This window comes from Bufo gargarizans, chromosome 6, assembly GCF_014858855.1.
Source record: "Bufo gargarizans isolate SCDJY-AF-19 chromosome 6, ASM1485885v1, whole genome shotgun sequence".
Classification (NCBI taxonomy): domain Eukaryota; kingdom Metazoa; phylum Chordata; class Amphibia; order Anura; family Bufonidae; genus Bufo; species Bufo gargarizans.
In genome coordinates, this window is record NC_058085.1 from 313,680,565 (window position 1) to 313,707,698 (window position 27,134).

Below are 27,134 nucleotides of genomic sequence, written 5' to 3' on the forward strand. Positions count from 1 at the left end.
TTTTTTTCAGCAAAAACACACTAAAAACTTTTTTAAACGCCACTGGAGTTGTTTTGTGCCAAGCAGTGGATCCAGCACAATAAAAGTCTTTCCTTTATACTTCCCCTACCTTGTGAATTCACTTCTGGTTTTAGCTCAAGGAACTGGCACAACAAAGTTTTTAAAGCCATCCATAATGGAGTTCTGATTGATGTAAAAAATGAAAACAGACATCATATGGTACATCACAATTAATGTTGGGCGCGAATATACGAATCACGAATTTTAATCGCGAATATCATTACTTTGAGAATTTAGAATATAATGCCATATATTCGTATTCTCGAATATTCAAGATTTGTTTTTCATCAGTAACCTCCCTTATTGCTTGTGGGCCAATGAGAAGGCTGCAATGTCTTTGTCTGAGCTTAGCAACATCTCTAGCAACCAATAGGAAAGTTGCCTCCCCCTTACTATATAAGAACCTCCCCAGCAGCCATTTCCTGCAGTTTTTTGCAGTTCTGAGAGCGAGAGAGCGGTGTCATTGCTGTGCTCTGTGCTTTGCTGTGTAATTACATTAGTTAGTTAGCTTATATATATAATACAGATAGCTAGTGGGAGATAGTCAGTGTAGGTTAGATAGTGATATAGTGTACCTGATTGTTTCTGCTGTCCATACATACATGCTACATACAGACATAGTGCTGTGATGTCACAACTTCACAACAATACTTAGTGCCCCAATCACTAATAAGTAGTCAGACCTGTTAAAAAGTGAAGTTGCACGTATTGCGCCAAAATATCCGCATCATTAGTGCCGATTTGCGCAATCGCGAATATATTGGAGCACTCTATCTGCATATAAAGCTATTGTAATGTTCTGCCGTGCCAACCATTTTCTGCAGTCTCAGGAAACTTCTAGCAGCTTGAAGAATGTAGCAACAGTGACCCACGCCTGTATTGCGCGCGCAATCAAGAAAATAATCGCTAATTATCGAATATATGACGAATATTCACCCAAATATTTGCGAAATATCACAAATTCGAATATTGCCCCTGCCGCTCATCACTAATCTCAAGACAATCTCTTTCTATCAAAGCTGGAACACACTGATCCAGAGCATTCGTATTCAATGACAAATTGCTCTGCTAGATTCTCTTCAGGCTGGAAGCTCAGGGGGTGTATCCTTCCTGAAGCAGCGCTCTCCCTGTAACCGTCAATGCTTCTAACAGTAGACATGACTGGTGGCAGTTGAAGGATGCAACTGACCATGTGCGACCACCTCAGTAGATGGTCGTACACATTACTATACAGAGTGAACAGTAGGGGGTGTCATTATAATGAAATAAAGAGAATATCTCACAACTGGAACATTTTTGTAAGAGAAAGTAAATTAGAAAAGTAAGTAGATTTTCATGCTGAATTATATTAACATAATATTTAATGGTGGCACAACTCCTTTAGGAGTCGTGTTCCATTTTGTTTGATACATTATTGAAAGTCTCAGACAACATAAAAAATTTCCCAATTTTTAAGCACAAGAACAGGTGAATATGAACACCCTCAGGCCCCTTGCACACGGGCGTCACAGATTTTGTACAGATGCGTTGCGGGTGCATTGCGGCAAACCCGCGAGAGTAGGCACGCGATTTTAGTCAGTTTTGTCTACGATTGCGTTTCGTTGTTCAGTTTTTTCAGCGCAAGTGCAATGCGTTTTGCACGCGTGGGATAAAAAACTGAATGTGGTACCCAGACCCGAACCCGGACTTCTATCTTCATTCAGCAGGACCTGCACTGACTTCACCACACTCGCCATGTGGTGAGCCCGATGACGCCAGCACAGGTTCTTTTGCAGGTCCTGCAGGAAGAAGAAAGAAGAGGATACCAGCTGCGCGATCAAGTGGATGAGGCCAGTTTATTTTTTTAATTTTTTAACCCCTCAATGGACATTTTACTAAGCATTCTGTATTAAGAATTCTATTATTTTCCCGTATAACCACGTTAGAAGGGAAAATAATAAAAATCAACAGAACACTTTACCCAAACTCGAACTTCAGTGAAGAAGTCCGGGTTCGGGTCTGGGTACCACATTTAGTTTTTTCTCACGCGCGTGCAAAACGCATTGCACCCGCGTGGAAAACACTTAACAACAGAACGCAATCGCATAGAAAACTGACTGAAATTGCGTGCCTACTCGCGCGGGTTTGCCGCAATGCACCCGCAACGCATCCGGACAAAATCCGTGACGCCCGTCTATGGCTATATTGTTCAAGCAGCATTTGACATTTGCTGTCAGATGACGAGACAGCCATGTCCCACAATTCTCACCAAGATACTGACCGTAAAAATGGAAACTTACTTGATCTAGCAGTTGCTTTGCAGTTGTCCCACTACCTATAGAGAATACGGAGAACGGCTCTGGACCAGGTAACCCATGCACCGTGACTTTAAATGTTGATGCTTCTCTCCTTTCTTCTGAACTAAAAACCTTTAGAAGAAAAGATACCATGTAAAATGCCTCGATTTATAAAATACTAAAAACAAAATGTAAGCGATCACTGACACCTTGTCTAGCAGATTAATATTTTTTAACAGGTTCAGAACTATGAAATACTATGAAATAAAATAAATCATACTCTTCGATACATGATGGACCCTGGTCCCTCCTGACACACCGGAAATGACCACTCAGCCAATTACCGCTAAGGCCACTGATTGGCTAAGAGTTCACATTTCCTGAGTCAAGAGAACCAGGAAGCAGGGGACTGGGAAGTGCTGGAACGGGAGTGATAGAGGATAATTAAGGAGAATATGACTTATTTGATTACCTCTTACATTTAAAAAAGTAAGACGGACTACTTAAAGGGGTTCTCCGGGAATTAAGAAAATGAAAATACTTAAATATTACTTTATTATAAATTTATTCTCAAATACATTTCATTAGCTATAATGGCTTGTTTTGTCTGGGGCGCAATCATCAGGGGAAACAAAATGGCCGCTGTCCCATTAGTTCACACAAAACCTGTCCTGATCACACATGAGGACAAGTTACTTTTCAACACTGAGGTAAACAGCTGCCTCATCCTCCTCCTCTCTACTTGTCAGGGATTAAGATCCTTAATACAGATGATAAGAACTTTAGCTGAATCTCTGGGGAATTTAGTTCATGAGGAGACATGAAGTACAGAGAGGAAGGGCAGGGCAGACTGTGGTAATGTGGGGCTGTGGTAATGGAGACTCCTCTCATGTCTTCTCATCTCCATTCCCACAGAGATTCACCTGTATTCAGGATCATGATTCCTGACAAGCAGAGAGGAGGATGAGGCAGCATTATGGCTTATTGTGATGAAGTAACTTGTCCTCCTGTGTGATTAGGACAGGTTTTGTGTGTACTGATAGGATGGCGGCCATTTTATTTTTCCTAATGATTGCTCACTAGACAAAACAAGCCATTCTAAGTAATGAAAGATATTTGTGAATTTATTTATTATAATATAATATTTAAGTATTTTCAATTTTTTTATTCCTGGAGAACCCCTTTAAAAGGGTGTTGAAGGATGAAGATGATCCTTTTCCATATGCCTTAGGGCTCATGTAGACATGCGTAAGGGCCCCCCGCAATGCATAGGCACTGCCCATGTGCATTCTTGGTGTGGATGTGGACTCATTGACTTGAATGGGTCCACGATCTGCAAAATACCACAAAAGATAGGACTTTATTTTTCTTTTGCGGTGTGGAGGCATGGACCCCATATTTCACGGAAGCACTTCGTAGTGGTTCCATGGGCTTCTGATCCGTGCCTCAGCTACAGAAAAGATAGGTGAAGTCCTATCTTTGGATAAAGCAATTATATATGGATGGCACACACTATATCTGGAACAATGTAGTAGAATATATAATGCATTTATTTGGAATAAAAATATCAATAATAAAAATATACAAAAATGCAACTAAAAGGATAGACCCGTAAATGGATAACAGACGGTATGAGTATTATTCAGTATACATGATTAGTGATAGTTGTAATGATTAATCATGATCAGACAAATCAATGGTATATTAAACTCACAAGATGTATCGAATGGATCAAAAAGTCAATATCGATATTATGAGTCTTAAACTAGTTAGTGTCTGATCATGGTTATATCAATAACAAATTGATGATAAAAATAAAAAAATATAAAAATTTCCCTATAAAAACAGAAAATGATCCATAATAATGGTGACTAATATCAATTAGCAATTGTATTCCTCTTGATTGTCATATATATGTAATATATATATCTAAAAAAAAAAAAAAAAAAAGCATATAAAGTAAAAAGGTCCAGTTTGTCCTTAATATTTGTGGAAAAGTACAATTGTAAAAATATTCTTATTTGTTATTAGTCCTCCTGTAGTAGATATATAGTAATAATAATTCTTCAGGTTATAGCAATGTCCCGATTTATGGTGAAGGTACAGTGTCTGAGCGGAATAGATTTTTATAGGGTCATCTACTAACAAGGAGGAGGGGTATCAAGGTATCCCAGTTTTAAGCAATTGAGAATAGCTGGTCTGGATTCTAGCTCTCCACATATATATACTGTGTATACTGTTTGCTTTGTGCATTTATGTTCAAGGTATTATGGAAAGCAAATCTAAATATCATGAGCCTAAAAACAAAAATAATCACAAATCCCATATAGAGGATATTAATAACATACAAAGACATATAAAAATAATTTCAAAAAATATATAGTAATAACCTAATCACAGGATCACAAAAAACGCACATGCGTTTCTCATGCGATTTTTGTGCGTTTTTTTTATATAAAAAGAAAATAATTGATATCTTTGTCTATTTGTAGAATATATATACATAAAAGATCAACATGACTTTTGTGGTACAACACATTAGTATTTGTTTTCCCTTTTTTGACTATATTTTGGTTGTTTATTTTATTTTATTTTTTTCTATCCATATTTAGTTCATATTGAGGTGCTGGTAGACAGATTGAGGTGCTGGTAGACAGCCGAACGTCGGTGTCCCGTCCTCAAAGGGCACCCACCCCAAATCTATAGGAACCCAAAGAGTTCCTTTTCAGCAACAAGGCCTGAAGGAATTATTGTATCAAACTTGAAAATCCTTCTGGATTCGACTCTTGACATATTTGCAATATGATTGCCTCCACTCCACTGTCTTCTAACTTTCTCAAATGCTACAAAGGTGAGTGGCGTTGGGTCCTTATTGTGGAATTCTTTGAAGTGTTTAGAAACAGTGTGTAGCTCATAACCTTTCTTAATATTGGAGATATGTTCAGCTATTCTCTTTTTGTTCTTTTGATCCGCCCTATGTATTGTTTTTTACATGGACACTACAAAAGATAAATAACATCCGAAGAGTCACATGTTAGGCTACTTTCACACGAGCGTTCGATCGGATCCGTTCTGAACGGATCCGATCATAATAATGCAGATGGAGGCTCCGTTCAGAACGGATCCGTCTGCATTATATTGGCATATAAAAGCTAAGTGTGAAAATAGCCTCAGACGGATCCGTCCAGACTTTCAATGTAAAGTCAATGGGGGATGGATCCGCTTGAAGATTGAGCCATATTGTGGCATCTTCAAACGGATCCGTCCCCATTGACTTACATTGTAAGTCTGGACGGATCCGCACGCCTCCGCACGGCCAGGCGGACACCCGAACGCTGCAAGCAGCGTTCAGGTGTCCGCCTGGCCGTGCGGAGGCGAGCGGAGCGGAGGCTGAACGCCGCCAGACTGATGCAGTCTGAGCGGATCCGCATCCATTCAGACTGCATCAGGGCTGGACGGAAGCGTTCTGCTCCGCTCGTGAGCTCCTTCAAACGGAGCTCACGAGCGGACAGCAGAACGCTCGTGTGAAAGTAGCCTTAAATGTTCTTTAACTTGGAGGGAATGGGTATTGTGTGTTGAACTTATTTTTGTGTGTTTCGTAGTTTTACAACTAATGTACCTCCCACACCTATAAAAGCCTTTTAACGTTAGTCAACTCGTTTGGATTTTGCTTGACCTATTTTGTATTGATGGAGCAATTTTTGGAGCTCTAGTATATGTTATTAATAGGCGTATGGGTAGGTGCAAACCTATTACCTTATCTTTCATAAGATGATACCAGTGTTTTTGGATGATTATTGTTTTATATTGTGTAATAAATGGTAGAATGATACGTATATTTTCATCTTTTTTTTATTTCTTATTGGTGGCAATATAGAATTCTTTTCGATCCATGGCCCTTACTTTCTGTAGGGAAGTTTCTATTATTTCATTCGGGTAGTTTTGAATTTGAAATTGTTCTTTTAAACTTTTGGCTTCATTTTTGAATTGTTCTTCATTCGTACAGTTTCTCTTAAGCCTTCTGAATTGATTTGTAGGTATGTTTATTAGCCAGCGTGGGAGATGGCAGCGGGAATATAAAATATAATAATTTCTCCTCACCGGTTTGTGAAATGTACTACATACCAATCTATTCCCATCGATTTTTACTGTTAGATCAAGAAATTCAACATGTGTTTTACTTATATTTGTTCAGAAATTTTTATTTTTATTGTTTATATTGATCTCTTTCAAAAATGTATGTAAATTTGTTTCAAATAAAGATGATGTTGTCTTTGGTTGTATCAAATCAACAGGTCGGCGTTCACACGGCTGATGCCCGTATATTGCGGATCGGTCGTTTATACAGGCACGGAGCCCTTAGGCCCCTTTCACACGGGTGTTGCGGGAAAATGTGCGGGTGCGTTGCGGGAACATGCACGATTTTTCCGCGCAAGTGCAAAACATTGTAATGCGTTTTGCACTCGCGTGAGAAAAATCTGCATGTTTGGTACCCATGTATGTTTGGGATCGGTGTTGTGTAGATTGTATTATTTTCCCTTTTAGCATGGTTATAAGGAAAAATAATAGCATTCTGAATACAGAATGCATAGTACAATAGCGCTGGAGGGGTTAAAAAAATGTATTAAAATAATTTAACTCACCTTAATCCACTTGATCGCGCAGCCCGGCTTCTCTTCTGTCTTCTTTCTTTGCTGTGCAGGAACAGGACCTGTGGTGACGTCACTCCGGTCATCACATGGTCCATCACATGATCCATCACCATGCTAAAAGATCATGTGATGAATCATGTTATGACCGGAGTGACGTCACCACAGGTCCTGTTCCTGCACACAGCAAAGAAAGAAGACAGAAGAGATGCCAGCTGCGCGATCAAGTGGATTAAGGTGTGTTAAATTTTTTATTTTATTTTTTTTAACCCCTCCAGCGCTATTTTACTATGCATTCTGTATTCAGAATGCTATTATTTTTCCTTATAACCATGTTATAAGGGAAAATAATACAATCTACAGAACACCGATCCCAAGCCCGAACTTCTGTGAAGAAGTTCGGGTTTGGGTACCAAAAATGCTGATTTTTCTCACGAGAGTGCAAAACGCAATACAATGTTTTGCACTCGCGCGGAAAAATCGTGCATGTTCCCGCAACGCCCCCGCACATTTTCCCGCAACGAAAGAGGCCTTAGAGAGATGCATGGATGCTTCTGCTTGAGCTCCCTTGACAAAAGAGATGCTCACAAAGCTGGTCAATGTATCATTGACTATTTATTGCTGGGGAAGGGTTATAGAGCCAGACCCCCAGTGACTGGCTGACTATTGTTAAAGGGGTTGACGGGTTCATATCTGAACCTGGACACACCCATAATTTCACTTAGGGCAGGCCGCCTGATGTTCGATGTCCGATGCTCTCACTTGCCCTCTTTTATTTACAATAAAACACTGCCGAGCGTCATAACCCCTGGAAACAAGCAGCGTATAATGTGATGGAAAAATGAATCCAGCCATCATAGGAGACAATATGGACAATCACAGTACATTAGTAAGGGCCTTGTATTAGCTTTCTCTACATGATAAATGCCATTTGCTGAAGTGACACGACCCCTTTAAAGCTTATGAATATGAGCACCTACCACAGAGGCTGGCAGACTGCCACTGGGGATTTCTTCCATCCTTCTGCTGTTAATGAACAGGGTGGAGATCTCCAAAGACTCATTATGCAAGTTGCGAAGCTGTAAATGTCTGTAGCCTGCAGATAAATGTAAAAGGAACGGAACACGTCACTGGAAGGAGCAGAACATTATCGCTACTTGGAGAGACATCAGCTAAGAAATATGAAACCATAAACCACTTTACTGACAGACACCAGTATACTTATATATGTTTCAGAGTAAAAGGCAATACCAGCAGTTTTAACTCCTTCAGGGCCGATCTTTAAAGGGGTTGGCCACTTTCTGTTAGCTAGATGACTTATATGGCACTGACTAATATAGCCTGCACCACTTTCTATATTTCATAAGATATTCCCCTTGTTTTCTAAATCTTTTGTGCTGTCCCCACAGAGGTCCTGTCCATAAAATGGCTGTGACAAGGCAGATCATCTCCATGTGATGACTCCTCCATTCAGATACACTGCACCTGCCATCTGCACTTGTATAGTTGAGATTTTAGTGCAGGTGCAGTGTATTTTAATAGAGCAGACATCACATGGAGGTGATTTGCCTGGTCACATGACCTTCCATCAGCGGCCATCTTGTGGACAGCACAGAACGTTTGCCTAACAAGGGGACATGGCTTATGAAATATAGCAAACGGGACAGAATATAAACAAAGGTTATATTAGTAAGTGCCATATAGACACACTGGTCACAAGTAGCCAGAAAGTGGCCAACCCCTTTAACAATTTTTTTTTTTCTTTTTTCATCGTCACATAGAGCCACAACACTCTGATTTTTCAGATTTTTTGTTAATGCTTTCTGGGGAAGAATGAAAAAAACCCCAGCAATTCCATTATCGCGTTATACTGTACATTGAGCTGTGTCCACCATGGCATAAATAACTTATTCTTATTCTGTGGGTCAGGGTGATTATGTCAATATACCAATTTTATAGATTTTTTATTGTTTTTACCACTTTTTCACAATAAATACATTTTAATAAAGACTATGGGGTCATTTATCAAACTGGTGTAGAGTAGAACTGGCATAGTTGCCCATAGCAACCAATCAGACTTCACCTTTCATTTTCCAAAGGAGCTCTGAAAAATGAAAGGTGGAATCTGATTGGTTGCTTTGGGCCACTAAGACAGTTTTCCTTTTTTTATCTTTGTATCACCATATTCTGAGAGCCATAACATTAAAATCTTTTCACCAACATGGCATTTTTCTTTAATGATATATTAGAATATTGAATTAATTTTTGTGGTCCGACCTTGTACATGTTGCCATTTTCTTTTTCTCTTCTGTAGAAAAGTCCTATGCTTATATATTTTTTTTTTTTTTGCGGGACTACAGCACGGACATATGGACAACACAGAGTGTGCTGTGTGCATTTTTTGCGGCCCCATTGAGATGTATGGGCCCCCATATGATCTACTAAAAATGCAGATTGGACACTGAACAAAAATACAGTCGTGTGCATGAGGCCTTAGGTGCAGTCATTTCTTTCTGGCTTTAGTTGCTTTTTGACGCTCAGATCAGCTTATGCAGGATGATAGGATGGACGGGATGTATGGAGGCCTATTTTCAGCCTTATAATGTATGTTACCATGATACTAATGTGATCAGAGCCTAAGGACCTATCATATTTGCGCAGCATGCATTGGTATTTTTGTTGAATAAAATTATGGACTCTAGATTCTAATGGAGCCCATTATAAATCAATACAGTCCATCGGGCCCCATTGGTGCCCCATTAGATTTCGCTGCTTCGTCAAATTTTACTAAATAATTTGCTTCTTGATGAATTACTTTGTCACAAAGCGCATTTCGTTATAAGTATTGGGTGCAATGATAGGGAGCGGCGATGGCGCCCCCTTCCCCCCGTCATTGTACCTCTCAGATGCCATGTTCATAGCTGATCGCAGCATTTGACAGCAATAATACAGTGTAAAATAATAAAAATAAAATATAATCATACTTACCTCATCCATTTGATCGTGAAGAACTGGCCGCCACCATCTTAATTGAATATCTAGCGCAAAATCTCGGGCGGCTTGTGATGACGTCATCACATCCGCCGGCGTGGTGATGTCATATGTCACTGCACGCGGAATTTCGTGTGAGATCTTCAATCAAGATGGCAGCGGCCGGCTCTTTGCTCTCAAACGGATGAGGTAAGTATGATTTTTTTTATTTTTTACCGCCATTCAGGGAAAATCTATTTGATACCACGAAGTATGAGGAAATTCAGCTTTGCGATGAATAAAATTTTCCCTGAAATTCGGATCAAAGTCCTTTGATTCGCTCAACACTAGTGTCTGTTGTCCGGGCGGATTGGCCATAGACCTTACAGGGAAACTTCCCAGTGGGCCAATGGCCAGGGGGCCACCTGGGTCCTCCTCACAGCTGGCCAGTGGATGTTTTGGGGGATGTATTTTGTGCTGCTGGCGGCAGTATTTTGTGATCGACTGTGGTATTTGGCTCTGTTGGGGTGGGATAATGTGCCACAATATGGTATTGCTGGCCCTGCCTTCCATTGGCCCCAACTACAAAACTGGGCCACTTTTAGTATTTTTTCCAGGACCACTTTAAGTTTCCAGCCCGCCCTTGTTGTTGTCTGACTGCTACAGCTTTCTGTGATGGAACAGAAAACTGAAAATGGTAGCACGGATGGTTAACCCAACCTTACTCTGACTCACTAGTGAATGCTACAAAGGGAGGCAGAGGAACAAACTGAGAAAATATCTTTCCTATAGCTCTTCAGGTGGAAAAGTGGAGAAGCTCCCATGGAGAAGCTCTGTGATACTCCTGGTCATGGTGGATAGTACAGCTTCACTCCTGAATCCTGTCCTCCTAAAGTTTTATTTCATGGATATAAGACATATACAACATGATCCAGTTTTCTACACTGCCACCAAGTAATACACATCAATAGATTGCACTCTTGGGGTAGATTCTTATCACCGTTTTTTTTTCCGTTCTTTTAAAAAAAATCAATCCTTTATTTTGAGCATCTTTTATGCACATTTTGCATCCATTTTAGCCACTTTCATCTGAGATCCGTTACTTGAGATGAAAAAAAAAAAAAGTCCTTTGTACCACGGAGGACTTTTCTTCGTCTAAAATAATGGATCTCAAACGGAAATGGTTAAAATGGATGCAAAATGAGCATAACAAATGCTCATAATAAAAGATCCATTCTTTTTTAAATGTTGTTTTCTGTTTCTGATGGATCAGAAAAACTAAACGCTGATGTGAATCTGCCCTTAGTGAAGTCCTACGGTGCTGATCGCATGAGCAAACTTTTGCCTACATAAACATGAGTGAGATCACGCTACACATCACGGTGAATGATTATCTCACAATGAAAGATTACCTCTCTTCAGAACTTTAAGAGGAATAATTCTTTGGGCAGTCACGGCAGAGCTGTTGTTTTCAACCACGGCAAATCGGAGAAATACAAGGTCTTCGAAGTAGACGCGAAACATAAACTGTTCATTCCACATTGGGTTTAAAGTATTGCGATGGATTGGTTTAGTTCTGAAGTGACAGCTGTCCACCGGCATCCCCAGCACATCAATCTCAATGCAAGGACTTCCTGTACTGTTACTTGGACAGACATTCTGTCCTGAGACAATCTGTAAGACAAGCACAGTTTCAGATTTACGGCACATTGAAGGTCAAGACTACCTAATATAGATAAAGGAGAGAGATGCTGTTCTTTAAAGATCTTCTCATAATGGCTAGTCCCCAATTAACTGGTTTATAGAAATAAAAAGGATAAATCTAGTTGAATATATTGCATTCAGTATGCAGTAACTCAGTTCATAGCACCAAACATTATATAACAGCCATTAGTGGTTCTCTTCATCTCACCTCTTATCATTATTTCATTTTTAGGACCAAAGTCTTGTTCTGAAAAATCTGGTGCAGGTGTAGACAGTCTTTCAAAGCTTACATCATCCATAGGATCAGTAAATCTGTCCCATTGTAGTAACCACCCTTTGGGGGTGCATGAAGACAACTGATGTGTACTCTGTCTATGCAGGGGATCTGGAGCTTTCCGGGGTGTTTTACATAGCAACGTCTATATCATGAAGTTAGTCCCCTTTCACACGAGCGTGAGGTGAACGCATTACACCCGCACTGAATCTGGAACCATTTACTTCCATGGGGCTGTGCAGATGAGCGGTGATTTTCACGCATCACTTGTACGTTGCGTGAAAATCGCAGCATGTTCTATATCCTAAAATGAATGGGGCTGCGTGAAAATCACAAGCATCCGCAGGCAAGTGCGGATGCGGTGCGACTTTCACGCATGGTTGCTAGGAGATGATAGGGATGAGCAACCCCGGACCCCATTAAAGTAAATTCACTGTATTATTTTCCCTTATAACATGGTAATAAGGGAAAATAATAGCATTCTTAATACAGAATACTTACTAAAATGTCAATTAATACAGAATACTTACTAAAATGTCAATTGAGGGGTTAAAAAATAAAAAAAATATTAACTCGCCTCATCCACTTGATCGCGCAGCCGGCATCGTCTTCTTTCTTCTTCTTTAAGGACCTGCAAAAGGACCTTTGATGACGTAATCGCGCTCACCACGTGGTGAGCGCTGTGACATCAGCGCAGGTCCTGCTGAATGAAGATAGAAGATCTCAGCAGGACCTGCGCGGACATCACCACGCTCACCATGTGGTGAGCGCTATTACGTCATCAAAGGTCCTTTTGCAGGTCCTTTAAGAAGAAGAAAGAAGACTATGCCGGCTGCGTGATCAAGTGGATAAGGTGAGTTAATTTTATTTTTTATTTTTAACCCCTCAATCAACATTTTTTTAAGCATTCTGTATTAAAGAATGGTATTATTTTCTCTTATAACCATGTTATAAAGGATAATAAAATAATCTACAGAACACCGATCCCAAGCCCGAACTTCTGTGAAGAAGTCCAGGTTCGGGTCTGGATACCCCATTCAGTTTTTTATCACGTGCGCGCAAAACGCATTGCACATGCGTGATAAAAACTGAACAACGCAACGCAATCGCAGTCAAAACTGATTGACATTGCGTGTGCACTCATGCAACGCATCCGGAGCAAATCTGGGACACCTGTGTGAAAGAGGCCTTAGTGTATCAGCCATTAGAAAGAGATAAAATAACCCAAGAAGTAATGTTAGAATAGAAAGCACATGACTACAAGGTCCATCTCCAAACATCACATACATACAGTACATACAATATCAGGAATTGGCAAGACCCAGTTTTGGTCAGTACTCATTCATTATGGCAACCCAGCCAGGTTAAAGGGGTTTTCTGGCTGTTTAATATTGATGATCTATGCTCAGGATAGGTCATCAATATCAGATTGGTGGGGATTCGACACCCGGCACCCCTCCTAATCAGCTCTTTGAAGAGGCTGCGGGCCTGCTGTGAGCGCTGCAGCCTCCTTACCAAGTGCAGCGCCATCCATTGGACAGCCACGGTGCTTGGTACTGCAGCTCAGCCTCATTCACTCCATCCAAGTGATGCAACCAATGGATGTGATGTCATCGGCCTAGGAAAAGGCCGCAGCACTCACCAGAGCGGTGCGGCCTCTTCAAACAGCTGATCGGTGGGGGTACCGGGAGTCGAACCCCTGCTGATCTGATATTGATGACCTATCTTGAGGATAATCTCAGACAACCACTCTAACCTAATCAATCATGTTCAGCTCAAGCAGTGGATGGCGGTATTTTGGTGGTTTTTAGAGTTTGTGCCATCTGAATGAATTCCATCCGTGTGCTCTATTGGGGCGTATGGACTCTCCTCTATAGCCAAGGTGGAGAATATCAGAACCAGTCTGTCCATATACTACATTTCACATACAGAAGCGGCGGGTTTCAGATCCGTATAAGTCGATTTACAAAAAGAGACATAAAAATTGTATGACTTTCATATAAAAAAACATTCAAACTATTACAAGCAATTAGCTTAAAAGGCGTCATTTGCGTAAATTTGCCTTCATAGCTGTAGCATAAAAACTAGGCTTCATTCCATGTCGCATCATATGGAAGTTTGCTAACAAGTGTCTGCTAGGGATATGTCCCGACTTTTCATCACTTATCCCTCCCAAGCCTCTCCCTTTTCATCTTGCGCCTAGAATTCCCTTACTGAAAAACTATTGCTGGCGCTTTGCACATGCGCAGTGAATATCTTTGCTGTGGACAGAAATAAAGAGCTGCAGACAATGAGGTCAACACAAGAAAGACGACATAAGGGACTTCTAGTCAAGATAAAAGTGGAGGGATTTGGGTGGGATTGTTGATAAAAAGCCAGGACTCTTCTCTGCAAAGACAACGCCCAGCGGACACTTGCCAGCAATGTTAAATATGGTGCAAAATGGGGGGGGGGGGGGGGGGTATAACTTGATTTTATGTCAGCAGTCCGGCAATGATAATGGTTTCTTAGGGTCATTTTGCTGACAGAAAAAACCTGCTACACCCATGAAAACCGGCATTTGTCCTTCAAGAACCCATGCGGTTTGGTGCAGGTTTCCACAAATTAAAGGGGTTGTGTCACTTCAGCAAATGACATTTATTGTGTAGAGAAAGTTAATACAAGGCACTTACTAATGTATTGTGATTGTCCATATTGCTTCCTTTGTTGGCTTCATTCCTTTTTCCATCACATTATACACTGCTTTCCATGGTTATGACCACTCTGCAATCCATCAGTGGTGGTCGTGCTTGCACACTATATGAGCTTTAACGGTCCTAGCCACCAGTGAGGCTGGAAATTTTTCATATAGTGTGCAGGCACGACCACCGCTGATGGATTGCAGAGTGGTCATAACCATGGAAAGCAGTGTATAATGTGATGGAAAAATGAATGAAGCCAACAAAGGAAGCAATATGGGCAATCACAATACATTAGTAAGTGGCTTGTAATAACTTTCTCTACATGATAAATGCTATTTGCTGAAGTGACACAACCCCTTTAATAAAAAAAAAAATATGAAAATCTACATAAAGTCTTAAATGATAAAAGATAAAGAGTAGAAAGATCTGGTCGCTGAATGCATCCAACATAAAGACAATGGGGGTCATTTATTAAGACTATCGTTTTAGACACCGGTCTTAATAAGCCACTGCACTGGCGGTGGATCTGCTGAAGTTCTGCAGAGGCGCCGGCCTCTCCATAACTTCTGTGTATCCGGCGCCACTCTAAATGTGAGACAGCTTCCTTGTTATCTTACATTTAGACCGTTTTCTACTCCTTAAACAGGCGTAGAAAATGCCGGCCGGCCTGTCCCCCCCCCCCCCCCCCATGCCTCCTTTTTTTAGACCTGGCGTGAGCGAGCAAATTTCGCAGATAATCTTAGGCGTATTTCTGGATGATAATAAATGACCCCCATAACATTTCAGTGCATTGGACATAAGATTGGAACATGGGTAAGAAGCAGGATTTCGGGTCCACAATTTTGTTCACGAATGTCATTTTTGTTACAAATGTGTTCCATGTGACGGAATATTGACTTTGAATTGTTAATAAAGCCAATATGCGTAGATGAGCGGTTTTTATCCCTGCTAGGTATTTAGCACATTGCTGTCTGCGCAGAGCATGGAGGGGGGGGGGGGGGGGCGAATCTCTCCGTGACATTAATGTCAACAGCAAGTGAAAGTTGCTAGAGGAAAATACTTAGGAGAACAAAATAATTACATTAAAACGCCTGCAGTGAAAACATCATTCCCTCCAAGCACAATGTATAGGTTCAGATCTATAAAATATGGCAGCTGTTTAGGCAGACTAAGCTGTGTGTGAAGTGTTTAGAGCCGAGGAGGACGAGTCACAGATGTGTTCTGTTACAGTATCATGTCGGCAATTTTCATACGTGATAGCACATGACCCTCGGTTTAACACGGTGCCCATATATAGTGCATATGAAAATAGTTCTTACGGATAGTGAGTATATTGCTGGTTCCATGCCTTCTATCTCGCGATCGAGCGGTGAGAATGACTGGTGCATGGGGCAGCCCTTATCCCATAATACTGGGGGCTTTAATACATAGCCGCACCCTCCGTTGGCTTCAAACATGGCGGCATTCAACTGCAGGGGGAGGTCTGGAAGAGAAAGTGAGAGTCTTAGTGCCAAACCATGCCTGCAATTCATCAGAACATCAATTATGTACAACAATATACAACTCTGCAGGATCCTGTAGTTATGGCCTTTCTTTTTACTTGACAAACGTTTTCTAAATTAATATTCATATAATTAGATGTTTGTTGCCAAAATTGATGGCACTGGAGATGGTACATAGAGAGCGGATTAGGCAGGTCATATACTTTAGATAAATGTTGGCTGAACCCACCCATTTAGGCAGGACCAGATGACCATCTAATGTGTATGGGGGGCCCTCAACTCTACCTTTTATTCTCATGAAGATAGATTCCTCTGGCAGAGGCTCTCTCCCCTTTCCCCGTTCATGACATATGCTTGGTTCGACCTGAGTTTGTATGTGTATGGAGGGGTTGGGAGAGACCGCTATCTAATGGGTATGGCCAGCCCCCTTACATATTAGTGTATTGTCAGCTGAACCCGCCATTTTCATGGATGGGGACCTCCTAACTCTTCCCTCAACAGATAATCAGGAGAAGGTTCAGATTAATGGAATGTTTTTTGCCGATCCTTTTGTTCTCGCAAAAGGGACGGCGGCTGCGGGTCCTGTGTCAGCTGCGGCGGCAGGTCCTGTGTCGACTTCCGTGCAGTGGCGGTGTTCCGTGAAATTTCCCTACCCTTGTCACTTCCTCTTTAAAACGTGGCCGCACCGGACATGACGTTCCCAGCTTTGGAAGGAGGGGGCAGGCGCACAACGACAGGGTAGGAAAATTTCACACCAGAGTTGGGGAGAAGGGGCCACCTAATGCACTTGCGCCTTACCTCTCAGCTGGCTCCAGATGATCGTGTCCCAGCGTGAGGGTGGGACTTCTGTGTGGCGGCTCCCAAGTCCAATGCGGTTGCCTAGCACTGGGAGGAAGTTAAAACCACTACCTCCCAGTACTCTGGTGCATCCGCATGGGAAGGATTACAGCAGGACAGGTGGGTATGGGGCATGAAATGGAGGAGAAATTCAGTTAATTTATCTCCATTTCATGTTCGAACAGTGAATATAAAATAAGGTGGGGGGGGGGAGTGGGCATATAATAGTGATTCCCAACCAGTGTGCCTCCAGTTGTTGCAAAACTATACCTCCCAGCATGCCCGGACAGCCAAAGGCTGTCCGGGCATGCTGGGAGTTGTAATTTTGTAACAGCTGGAGGCACGCTGGTTAGGAAACACTGTTATATGCCCGTTCTCTCCCTCCATATGCTCATTCCCCTCCTTATCTGCCAGTGTTTCCCAACCAGTGTGCCTCCAGCTGTTGCAAAACTACATAAAACTGTTATAATTGGTATCGGTAATTGGTATCGGTGAGCAGTGATGGCCAGTTCGCATTGTTCGCCCGCAAACATATGCGGGCTGCCATCTTTTTTCACAAGTCCGGCGAGGCATAGGTAAGCCCTTACCTGTGCCTGTGTGCGAGCCGGTCTGAAAACAAGTGCGGTCAGCGGGAGCAGGCAGTTCCGAGAACAGCCACTGGGGTCCTTCATCGAGCTGTTCTCAGAACTGACTGCTCCCGGTGACCGCACTTGTTTTCAGACCGGCTTGCGGCACAGGCACAGGAAGGGGCTTACCTGTGCCTCGCCGGACTTGTGAAAAAAGATGGCAGCCCGCATATGTTCGCGGGCGAACAATGTGAACTGGCCATCACTGTCGGTGAGTATCGGTATTCGTATGCGGTCTTAAAAAAATGGTATCGGGACATCCCTAGAAAACACATATAGACTCAGCCGAAGCGACCCTGTTTGTGTATAGGGGAGTCGGGAGAGATGGCTGTTGCCTAAATGATCATTAGACCAACATCTACTGCAGGTGTGTGGACACCTTTTGTGTTTTCTTTGATAAGAAGGGTGTAAACTTCCAAACTGTTCTTATCTCCATTATTCCTCAGTTTTGCAGTTTCTGTGGAAGCCGGGCACTGAGAAGGCACAAGACCCCACATCTCGGAAGGTCTTGTAGTGGCTGCATATACACCACTGGTGTATTTACTGTACATCCATACACATCCATGTACTGTACAACACTTACACCAGGGTATTTGTACTTAGTATAAAACTAACATACGTCTATATTATGGATGATACACATTTTTCACCTGCAAAATGAATGAAAGTAGTACAAAATTCCTGGCCACTGTGGAGTTAAACCCCAGCACACAGAGCTACGGTATTCTGATGGTGGTTTTAAGCTAAATTGGGCCATTTTCTGCATGTGTGCCTTTTGCTACCGCTGGTTTTCGCGTGACTGATCCAACAATGAATACAACCTGCCAAGTGTATGTGGTCAGAGGACAAGTATAACATGTGGTTCCTAGAAGAACACGTTTTATAACCTTAGTGCTGGATCGGTCTACTTTACTTGTACAAGGTGAGGGCAAATGTAGGTCATGACTAATCTGTAAAGCTCTTGGATAAAGATGTCAGATATACAGTGATGATGTTTTGCATAATGATCACTCGGTTATATAATCCTCTCTTTCTTCAGTCACATAGCACCATTTTTGAGTGAAGGGTCCCCTGTGCTAATTATATTCATTCGGCAAGACAATGGCTTAAATAGGATTGCTGTAAAAAACACCTATTAAAGTCAATGGGATCCGTTTGGATTGATAGCATTATAAAACCTGAGGTACACTTAAAGCTTGCAGAAATAAAGTATGTGGCTATATTTATCATATGGAGATGAGCTGAAAGCATGGTGGGCTTTTAAACCACAAGAACAAGGGATTAGTGTTGAGCGAACTTGTGCTTTAAGTTCGGCGTCTAAAGTTCGGGTTCGGGTTATCGATTCCGCTACCATGGACCATAACGAAATTTAGAATCCATAACGGGATACTTCGATAACCTGAACCCGAACTTTAGACACCGAACTTAGTTTTAGAGGACTAGAGGGGGTTATATACCAATTTTCAGGGCAATTGGAGCAACTTTGGTTCCAAACCAATAGATTTGGACCCGAGTACTCTTATTTGTAGATTTTCACAATACCCATTAAAGGTGTTGTCTAGGATTACAAAAACATGGCTGGCTCGCTTCCAGGAGCAGGGTGGGTTGTGTCTGATATCGCAAATCCACTCCATTGAAGTGAAAGGGGCTGAGCTTCAATACTACACACCACCTGTGGACAGGTGTGGGGCTTTTTGTGGAAGAAATCAGCAATTTTTTTTCCTAATCCTGGATAAACCCTTTAAGGGTTTTTACCACAATCAATACTTGTCCCCTATCCACAGGACAGCCAATAAAGTCTAAGGCTACTTTCACACTTGCGGCATGGACCTCTGGCAGGCTGTTCCGTCGGGTGAACAGCCTGTCAGATCCGTCCTGCCGCTAGTGACCGCGTGCCCCCATTGACTTCCGCACCGTCCCCATTGACTATAATCTGGGGGCGGAGTTCCGGTGGAGGCACGGCAGCGCAAGGCGAGAGGCTGCTGGAATAAAACTACGACATGTCCGACATTTATTCCGGCAGACTCTCACCGTGCGCTGCCGTGCCTCCGGCGGAACTCCGCACCGCCTATAATGGGGACAGAGCAGCAGTCCGGGGGCACACGTTCACGGTCACTAGCGGCTGGACAACTCCGACAGGCTGTTCACCCAACAGACCAGCCTGCCGGAGGTCCGTGCCGCTAGTGTGAAAGTAGCCTAATAAAAGTTGAAAGGAACATCAGCAGACGTGAATGACTTCTGCTCTATTCAAATGGAGAAATTTGGGAACCATGTTCTTGTGAGTGGTGGAGGTCCCAGTGGTCGGATCCACCACACTGTTAGGAGATAATTATTATTCATGGGAAAACCTATTTTTTCAATTAAAGGGGTTTTCCAATAGTTCAATAGTCACGGCCTATCGTCAGGGCATCAATATCCGATTGGTGGGGGTCCAACTTCCAGCACCCCTGCCAATCAGCTGTTTAAAAATGTTGCGGCACACCGATGCATGCTGTAACCCCTTCCTAGGACAGTGATGTCACATTCATTGGTCACATGGGCTAGGGGCAGCTCAGTCCCATTCAAGTGAATACCAAGCACAGCCGCTATATAGTGTATAGCACTGTGCTTGGTAAGCTGTGAGGACGCCGCGGCCTCTTCAAACAGCTGATTGGCGGGGGTGTTGGGAGTTGGACCCTCACCAATCAGATACTGATGACCTATCCTGAGGATACACCTATCAATACTGAACTTCCAGAAAGCCCATTTAAGGTGAAAATGTACATTTACATAGTTTTCTAGAAAAATTTAAACCTTTTAAATCTTCAAGCTTTATGAATGTGATATTTCCCATAATATGCAACAATTTTAACTAAACACACGTCAGAATCATCAGTGTGATAATGTTTATAGACCAGGCTATAAGATAGAGTAACACAGAGAAGGAGATGGGCACCTGTGGGGTTCAAGAAGAGCAAAGTTTACATTCAAAAGAAAAGCACTGTGAAACCATGTCGGACTATTAAAACAAGCAGTGAGAACAGCTCCAGTCCACAGAGAATTCCAAGAATGGGGATCAAAGCTCAACCGCACCATTCACACAAATGAGGATCCAGATGTGAACATATACAGAGGTTAGCCATATACTACAGGCACAGATCACGTGCCATGAATGCATAAATAATATGGAAAAATAAATCATGGGAAAAAGAGTCATTCTACCTCGGGTTGAGATTCTGACATCACTAGGCCACTTGGAAGCAGGCCACAGAAATCAAACATGAGAACGTCTTATTTATAAGGTTTAAGAAGGCAACTTAATGTAAATGCACCTTTTAAAGCACACCTTACATATTGTCATATCAAAATCTTTCTAAAATCTCAGAAAGGAGATTGTATGTCAGCTGTCTGGTAGGTAGGTTTTACAAAATTGCTATATACAGTAAATTATTAGGGGAAGATATATAGCCTGGGCAGATGTGCCTGAAATGTGGATTCTTGGTCTATTCCAGTGATGGCGAACCTATGGCACGGGTGCCAGAGGCGGCACTCAGAGCCCTCTCTGTGGGCACCTGCACTGTGAAAAAAGTATATGGTGTACCAATATGCCTTAGACTTTTCCTGCCATTCATCAGCGCAGGGCGCACTATGAACAGCACAGGCAGGGCACTGAATGTAGGCAGGCTTTAATAGCTAAATGATAAAGTACATGGAATATATACTATATTCAACTATAGTATTCATGTTAAATTGCCGTGTTGGCACTTTACGATAAATAAGGGGGTTTTGGGTTGCAGTTTGGGCACTCGGCCTCTAAAAGGTTAGACATCACTGGTCTATTCTGTATAGTAAACTGCCCCTCTAATATCATTCTCCTGCTTACACAGAAAGTTAAAGGGGTCAGTGTCAGACTGGAGTTCCTTGGGACCACCAGAGAAAATTATTATTGGGGCCCAACCTCTATATCAACAATAAAGTTTAACTTTGCATCAAAGAAATTGACCCTTGTGGCAAGGTATTGGCTCCAAAGGCATGTTCAAATGTTTTTTTTTCTGCTGGAATTTTTGAGACCCACTACGGCTTCTTATACTGGGCCTACCGGCAGACCCGCTGAAATCTTGGTGGGCTAGTTCGACCCTAAAAGGTTATCCTGTGATAGAAGATGTGTCAGATCAATGGAGGTCCTGATCATTGGTGTCCCCACCGATCACAAGAATGAGGACCCCATGTTACCCCATTGCAATGCAGCAGCCGACTTACATGTGTGCTGCCACTTCATTCAACTCTGAGAGACCTCTGAAGCCACATACTTGTAATCAGGTAATTCCAGCAGTCCAACAGAGTTAAATGGACCAGTAGTGCACATGCGTTAGTGCCGCTCCATTCAAATGGAGGCTGTGCCCCCATTGATATTCAGCCGAACACCGCGATATGCCGAGCATAGCAATGCTTGAGACGAACTGGTATTCGGCCGAGCATGCTCGCCCAACACTAGTGCCAACAGATGTGACAATTTTACACCAAAAACTGAAATAACACATTTGGAAAATATCGCGTGTGCTCGATCGTGATACTCGAGTCAGTGTATTTAAATCTAATTTAGATTAAATACACTAACAGAGACTTCTGCTGTATAGGAATACTTACTAGTCTTAAGTATTCCTTTATAGCAGAAGTGTCATATTTAATTTTATTTTTAATTTTGTTTTAGTAACTGGCCATGCAGCTCTATAATGTAATGGTTAACATTATGGGCTGTAATGTAGAAGGTTGTGAGTTCGAATCCCACCAGAAACTTTTCAGAAATAGAGGCTAAATTAGATTTAAATACACTGGGTGTCCCCAAGCACTGACTCCATATATGGATATAGCTATATATGGAGTCAGAGCAGGGACTCCTAAGCCGAACTAGAGTCCCGACACCCTCCCCTCTGCAGAGCAGGAGGTGCCTGGTTTAATGCTTGGGTTCTCGCTTTGACTTCCATTGTGCTCGGATGCTCTGTAGAGCACCCGAGCATCGGGTAGTGTTCTACTCAAGCACTTTTGTGCTCGACCAACAATAGTTGGCATCCATTTTCAGTTGCACAAAATTTGGCAGCTTTTGGCCTCCTGCTCCATCCCCTCGACACTTTCAAAAGTGGAGTGGGACTTGGGCCAAGTTTGTTGTGTAGATCAATTTAATATCTCATTTATCTTTTAAGATTTTTAAAAAAGTCACAACTCCACGCCAGGCATAGTTTTACTCATATAGGCGTAAACCAAATCACTCTTGTGCCCAAATAATTACTGTGTGCTGATTTCAAAAATTTGCAGAAAGTGCGCACAGCAAATCCAATATAAAAACTGACCTCAAATATACCGACAGTGATAACCCCCCCCCCTTAATGTTTATAAACTGTACACTGATACAGCTATTCAGCATTTTTCCTCCTTTGTAGAAATGAAGAAGTGATGAAACAATGTCTGACAACATTTGAAAGGATTTTTGTACTTCCTGGATGTTTCCCAAATAACAAAATCGTCTCAAATCTAATGCCAAAAAGTGAGGGAATATCTCTATAAGGAGGTAGAGATGACCTAATACTGTGCAGTGTGCAAAGCTGACAGCAAGACAATCATATAGAGCAGATGGTATTTACACTTACACTAAAGCAAAAAGCATAAAAAATCCCGCAAAATAATGATTATAATGTGTGTACACAGTCAGTATATATACCTGATTTTGAGATATTACCTTCCACACCTATCTGCGCAGCTGCCATGCTCAACATTAAAGGGGTTATCCCATGACTAATATAAAAAATGAAAATCAGACATCATATAGGACATGACAATCTCTTTCTAACAAAGCTAGAACCAGCCCTGTACCTCACATGGATCCAGAGATCTCCCTATTCATTGCTCTGGTAGGTTTATATCAAGCTGACAGCTCAGGGGAGTGTCTTTTCTGCTGCAGCTCAGGGGGTGTGTCCATGCTCTCCCTATCACAGCTCAGGAGGCAGGTGAAGGATGAAACTGAGCATGTGCGGCCATTTCAGTGAGCCGGACAAAGAAATGAGGAAAAGACTGTAGGTGGCACTAAACAGATACATTTTATTGAATAACTCAGTGGCTATGCTAAATTTTTAATTACGTGCAATTACTAAAGTATTCAGATCAAGGTGCTGGATTAAAAACTGTAAAATATTTTTTGTGGGACAACCTCTTTAAAGGAAATGTCTCACCAAAAATTGTATTTGCCAGTTAAAACCAGATAGTAACACACATCTTTTTGTCTTGCCTGGGCTGTTAACAGCATTTAGAAAGCATTAAGAAAATTGCTTTATGGCAGCCCTATGGGCCATAGACAATGGTCAGGAGGGGACCTCATTGACTTCTTTGGGAGAGTTTTGTAGGCATGCTGTGTGACCTGTGCAGATATCATTGTACAAGGAAAGAATAGATAAGCTCTAACAATCACCTACTGTGAATAATGGATCCTGTCTTATCTTTACACAGAGGTGATATCATTACGGGCAGGATTAAAATGACAGATGAGGAGATAACTGCAGTAAAGAGATCTGTACAGACCAAGAAGTGGTGCCTATTATCAGGCGAGTGCAAAAACTGCAGAATTTAAAGATTTTTGTTTAAATATAGATACTGACATCTAAAATTAAAAATCTAAATCAAAAATTCTTTACAAATATGATATAAACATGATTTAAACAATAGGTCATTTTCTGATTCCCTTTCATGTACAACTCATCATTATTGTATTAATATATATATATATATATATATATATATATATATATATATATAGCAATAGTTACATACAGTAAGCTGACTGCTTACTTACCATCAGTTTGATAGTTAAGTGCAACCAATTGTACTCCATGAAGCCAAAAAATAAGCGGATGAGGATTGGAGGAGTCAATGCGTGTAGCCGCTGGATATGTTCTTAGTAGCTGATAGGAAGTATGCTGAATAAGTTTTTGAGAATAGCGCCTGCACAGACGCTTGGCAGCGTTTTCATTCAGTGACGAGATGTGATAGCACCTGGGTGTTCGAATGATGGCGCTTAATGAAGTGCTTGGGTTGAAAGGAGGTGAACATGGCTCCTCCCAGCTCTGCCGCGTTTCAGCCGTCCCTGCAGACAATACACGCTGCTATTAAAATGCTCATCTTATAGACACAAATATAAAGCAATAACTAATACAAAGAATTTGTATCATTGAATAAAAAATAAAATGTCATACTACTGTATGGATTACGGGATACGATTAGCAGGAATGGAATATGCATACATTACCTTTTCCAGATGTTTTGGCCAGTGTTGTTGGTTCCCCGGGGCTTGTTCTACCAGGATTGTTGCCAAAAATGGACTTCCTGACTCTTCTGTCCTTTCCTCTGCCAGATCCACTTGGGTTTAATGTTGAAAGGCCTGTTCCCATAAAATTAAGACTAATGAACCAAACAAGCAGACCAAGAGGGCACGACATTTTCCGTGGCCTTTGTAGAGTACGTTTTATGGAACTGAACCAGCTCGTCCTGCTCTACACTACATCTCTAAAGCTCCCATCCACATCTCCTAAATGCAGTTTACATCTCCAGCAGTCCAAGACAAATAGACACTTTTCAGCAGACTACAGTGAATAAACGGATGATGTTAAGATGAGGATTCTCAAGCGTGGAAGTCCAGATTAACAGACGCATGGGAATATTTGTAAAAAATAATCACTAATGATGGTAGTGAAACAAAAAAGAAAAACTGTCTCAAAATGGGGGAATGTTTATAAACTGCACTAAAACATCAAAAACATTAGTCTAAAAAGAAAGAAAAAAAATCATATGGAATAAAATTCTATTTGTCAAAATATTTCAGTCCTCAATTTCTCTTTTTTTCCTCAAGTGTAATCGTCTATACCAGGGATCAGCAACCTCCAGCACTCCAGCTGTTCAGGAATGCTTCCTTCGCTTCTGTGGGAGTTAGAAGAACAGCTGAGCATGTTTGTATGCTGGGAGTTGTAGTCTATACTGTTGCACATATTTTTTTGTCATCTCTACCAACATGTCAGTTTTAGTAAATACTTGAATTCTCCATTAAATATGAAATTTGTACTGTGCTGTCCCTCGGTTACTCCTCGAAAAAAAAAAATCATAAAATAGTTGACAACTGGGGTTTACCATTCCCATTCTCAAAAGGGTGTCTCCCTACATAGTCCTCATATTGTCAGTTCAGATTAGACGGTGTCATTCTGTGTTGGGTCACCCCCCTAAATAGCTGTACCCAGTTGTCCAGTTATTCATAGGAATAACAGAGGAATGGCATCATGGATACTAGATGTTCTGGATTAGGCACTTTATGGAGAATGTATTCTTTTTATTAAAACACAGTTCCACATTAGAGCTTTAGAACATTCGTTATTATTCAAAGTAATTTTTTCATGAACATATTTTTGCGTAAATGTTTTTTATGATGTTGTTTATTATTTGTTTATTTTATGCACTTATATAGCACTGACATATTCCGCAGCACTTTACAGACAGCATCACACTGTCCCCAATGTGGCTGACAATCTGAGTTCCCTATCAGTATGTCTTTACGTTATATTTGACTTTATTGCTTTGTTGTGCAGATTTGGACAGAGTCAGCAGAATTATCCATCATTACGGGGGAGGGAAATAAAATGACAGGTAACCTTTGCTTGGCCAGAAGCCTGAGTAACGTAAGGAAGGATAGTAACATGATACAGACAGATAAGGCTCTATATGCATGGCCCCTGTTACTGTTCAGGCTCTGGGGAAGGAGGTTGTACTCCATCAACTCCTGGAGACTGTATTAGTCTAATAACATTTCCCTGACAACTCCCATTCATTATAGCAAAGTAGTAATTGTAAAGCCTTTAAATGACTATATTCATACAGACATACTCTTATTATTTATATTCAAATCTAATTCAGTTGAACTTCTACAGCAAGTCCTACAGACACTGTATAGACTCAATGTTTCACATCCACTTGACATGATAGAATATGTAGTCCCAGTTCCAGCACAGCCCTTTCCCTCAAAGGCCTCATGCACACGACTATATTTTTGGTCCGTGTCTGATCTGCATTTTTGTGGATTGAAAACGGGCCCTGCAACAGAAAAAAACGGGACAGGACATGGAAGTAATCCGTGTACCATCCGCATCCGTGAGGCTGAGCCGCAAATTTTAGAACATTTCCTATTCTTGTCCATTATGCAGGCAAGAATAGTCTTTTTACAGCGGGTCCTGCTAAAATTGTGGGACGCACAAGGACAGCTTCCGTATTTTGTGGATCCGCGATTTGCGTTGTGTGCAGGACACACAATCAGTGTGTGATCAGTGATTTTGTAAGCCAAAACCAGGTGCAGGTGAAAAGTATAGAACAGGTCCTCCGCTTCTTGTTTTGGCTCACAATCGCTGATGGAAATCACTGACCAAACACTGACGTGTTAAAGCGGCATAATGGGGTCTTCAGTGTCAGCTCCAGTTCCAGTTATGCCTTTATTCGTAAAGAATAATAGAGGAACAGCACAGGATATAAGAATATAAATGCTCGGAGAAT

At 41.6% G+C, this 27,134-nt stretch overlaps 1 protein-coding gene across 1 annotated transcript in view; it reads right to left on the reverse strand.

Moving 5' to 3' along the window:
- PLCE1 (phospholipase C epsilon 1) overlaps positions 1-27,134 on the reverse strand; it is a 288,266-nt gene that overhangs the window by 9,048 nt on the left and 252,084 nt on the right. The window contains 6 exon segments of the mRNA XM_044296488.1: positions 2,340-2,468; positions 7,966-8,081; positions 11,368-11,629; positions 15,934-16,097; positions 24,400-24,690; positions 24,853-24,984. Coding sequence (XP_044152423.1) covers positions 2,340-2,468; positions 7,966-8,081; positions 11,368-11,629; positions 15,934-16,097; positions 24,400-24,690; positions 24,853-24,984 — 1,094 coding nt within the window.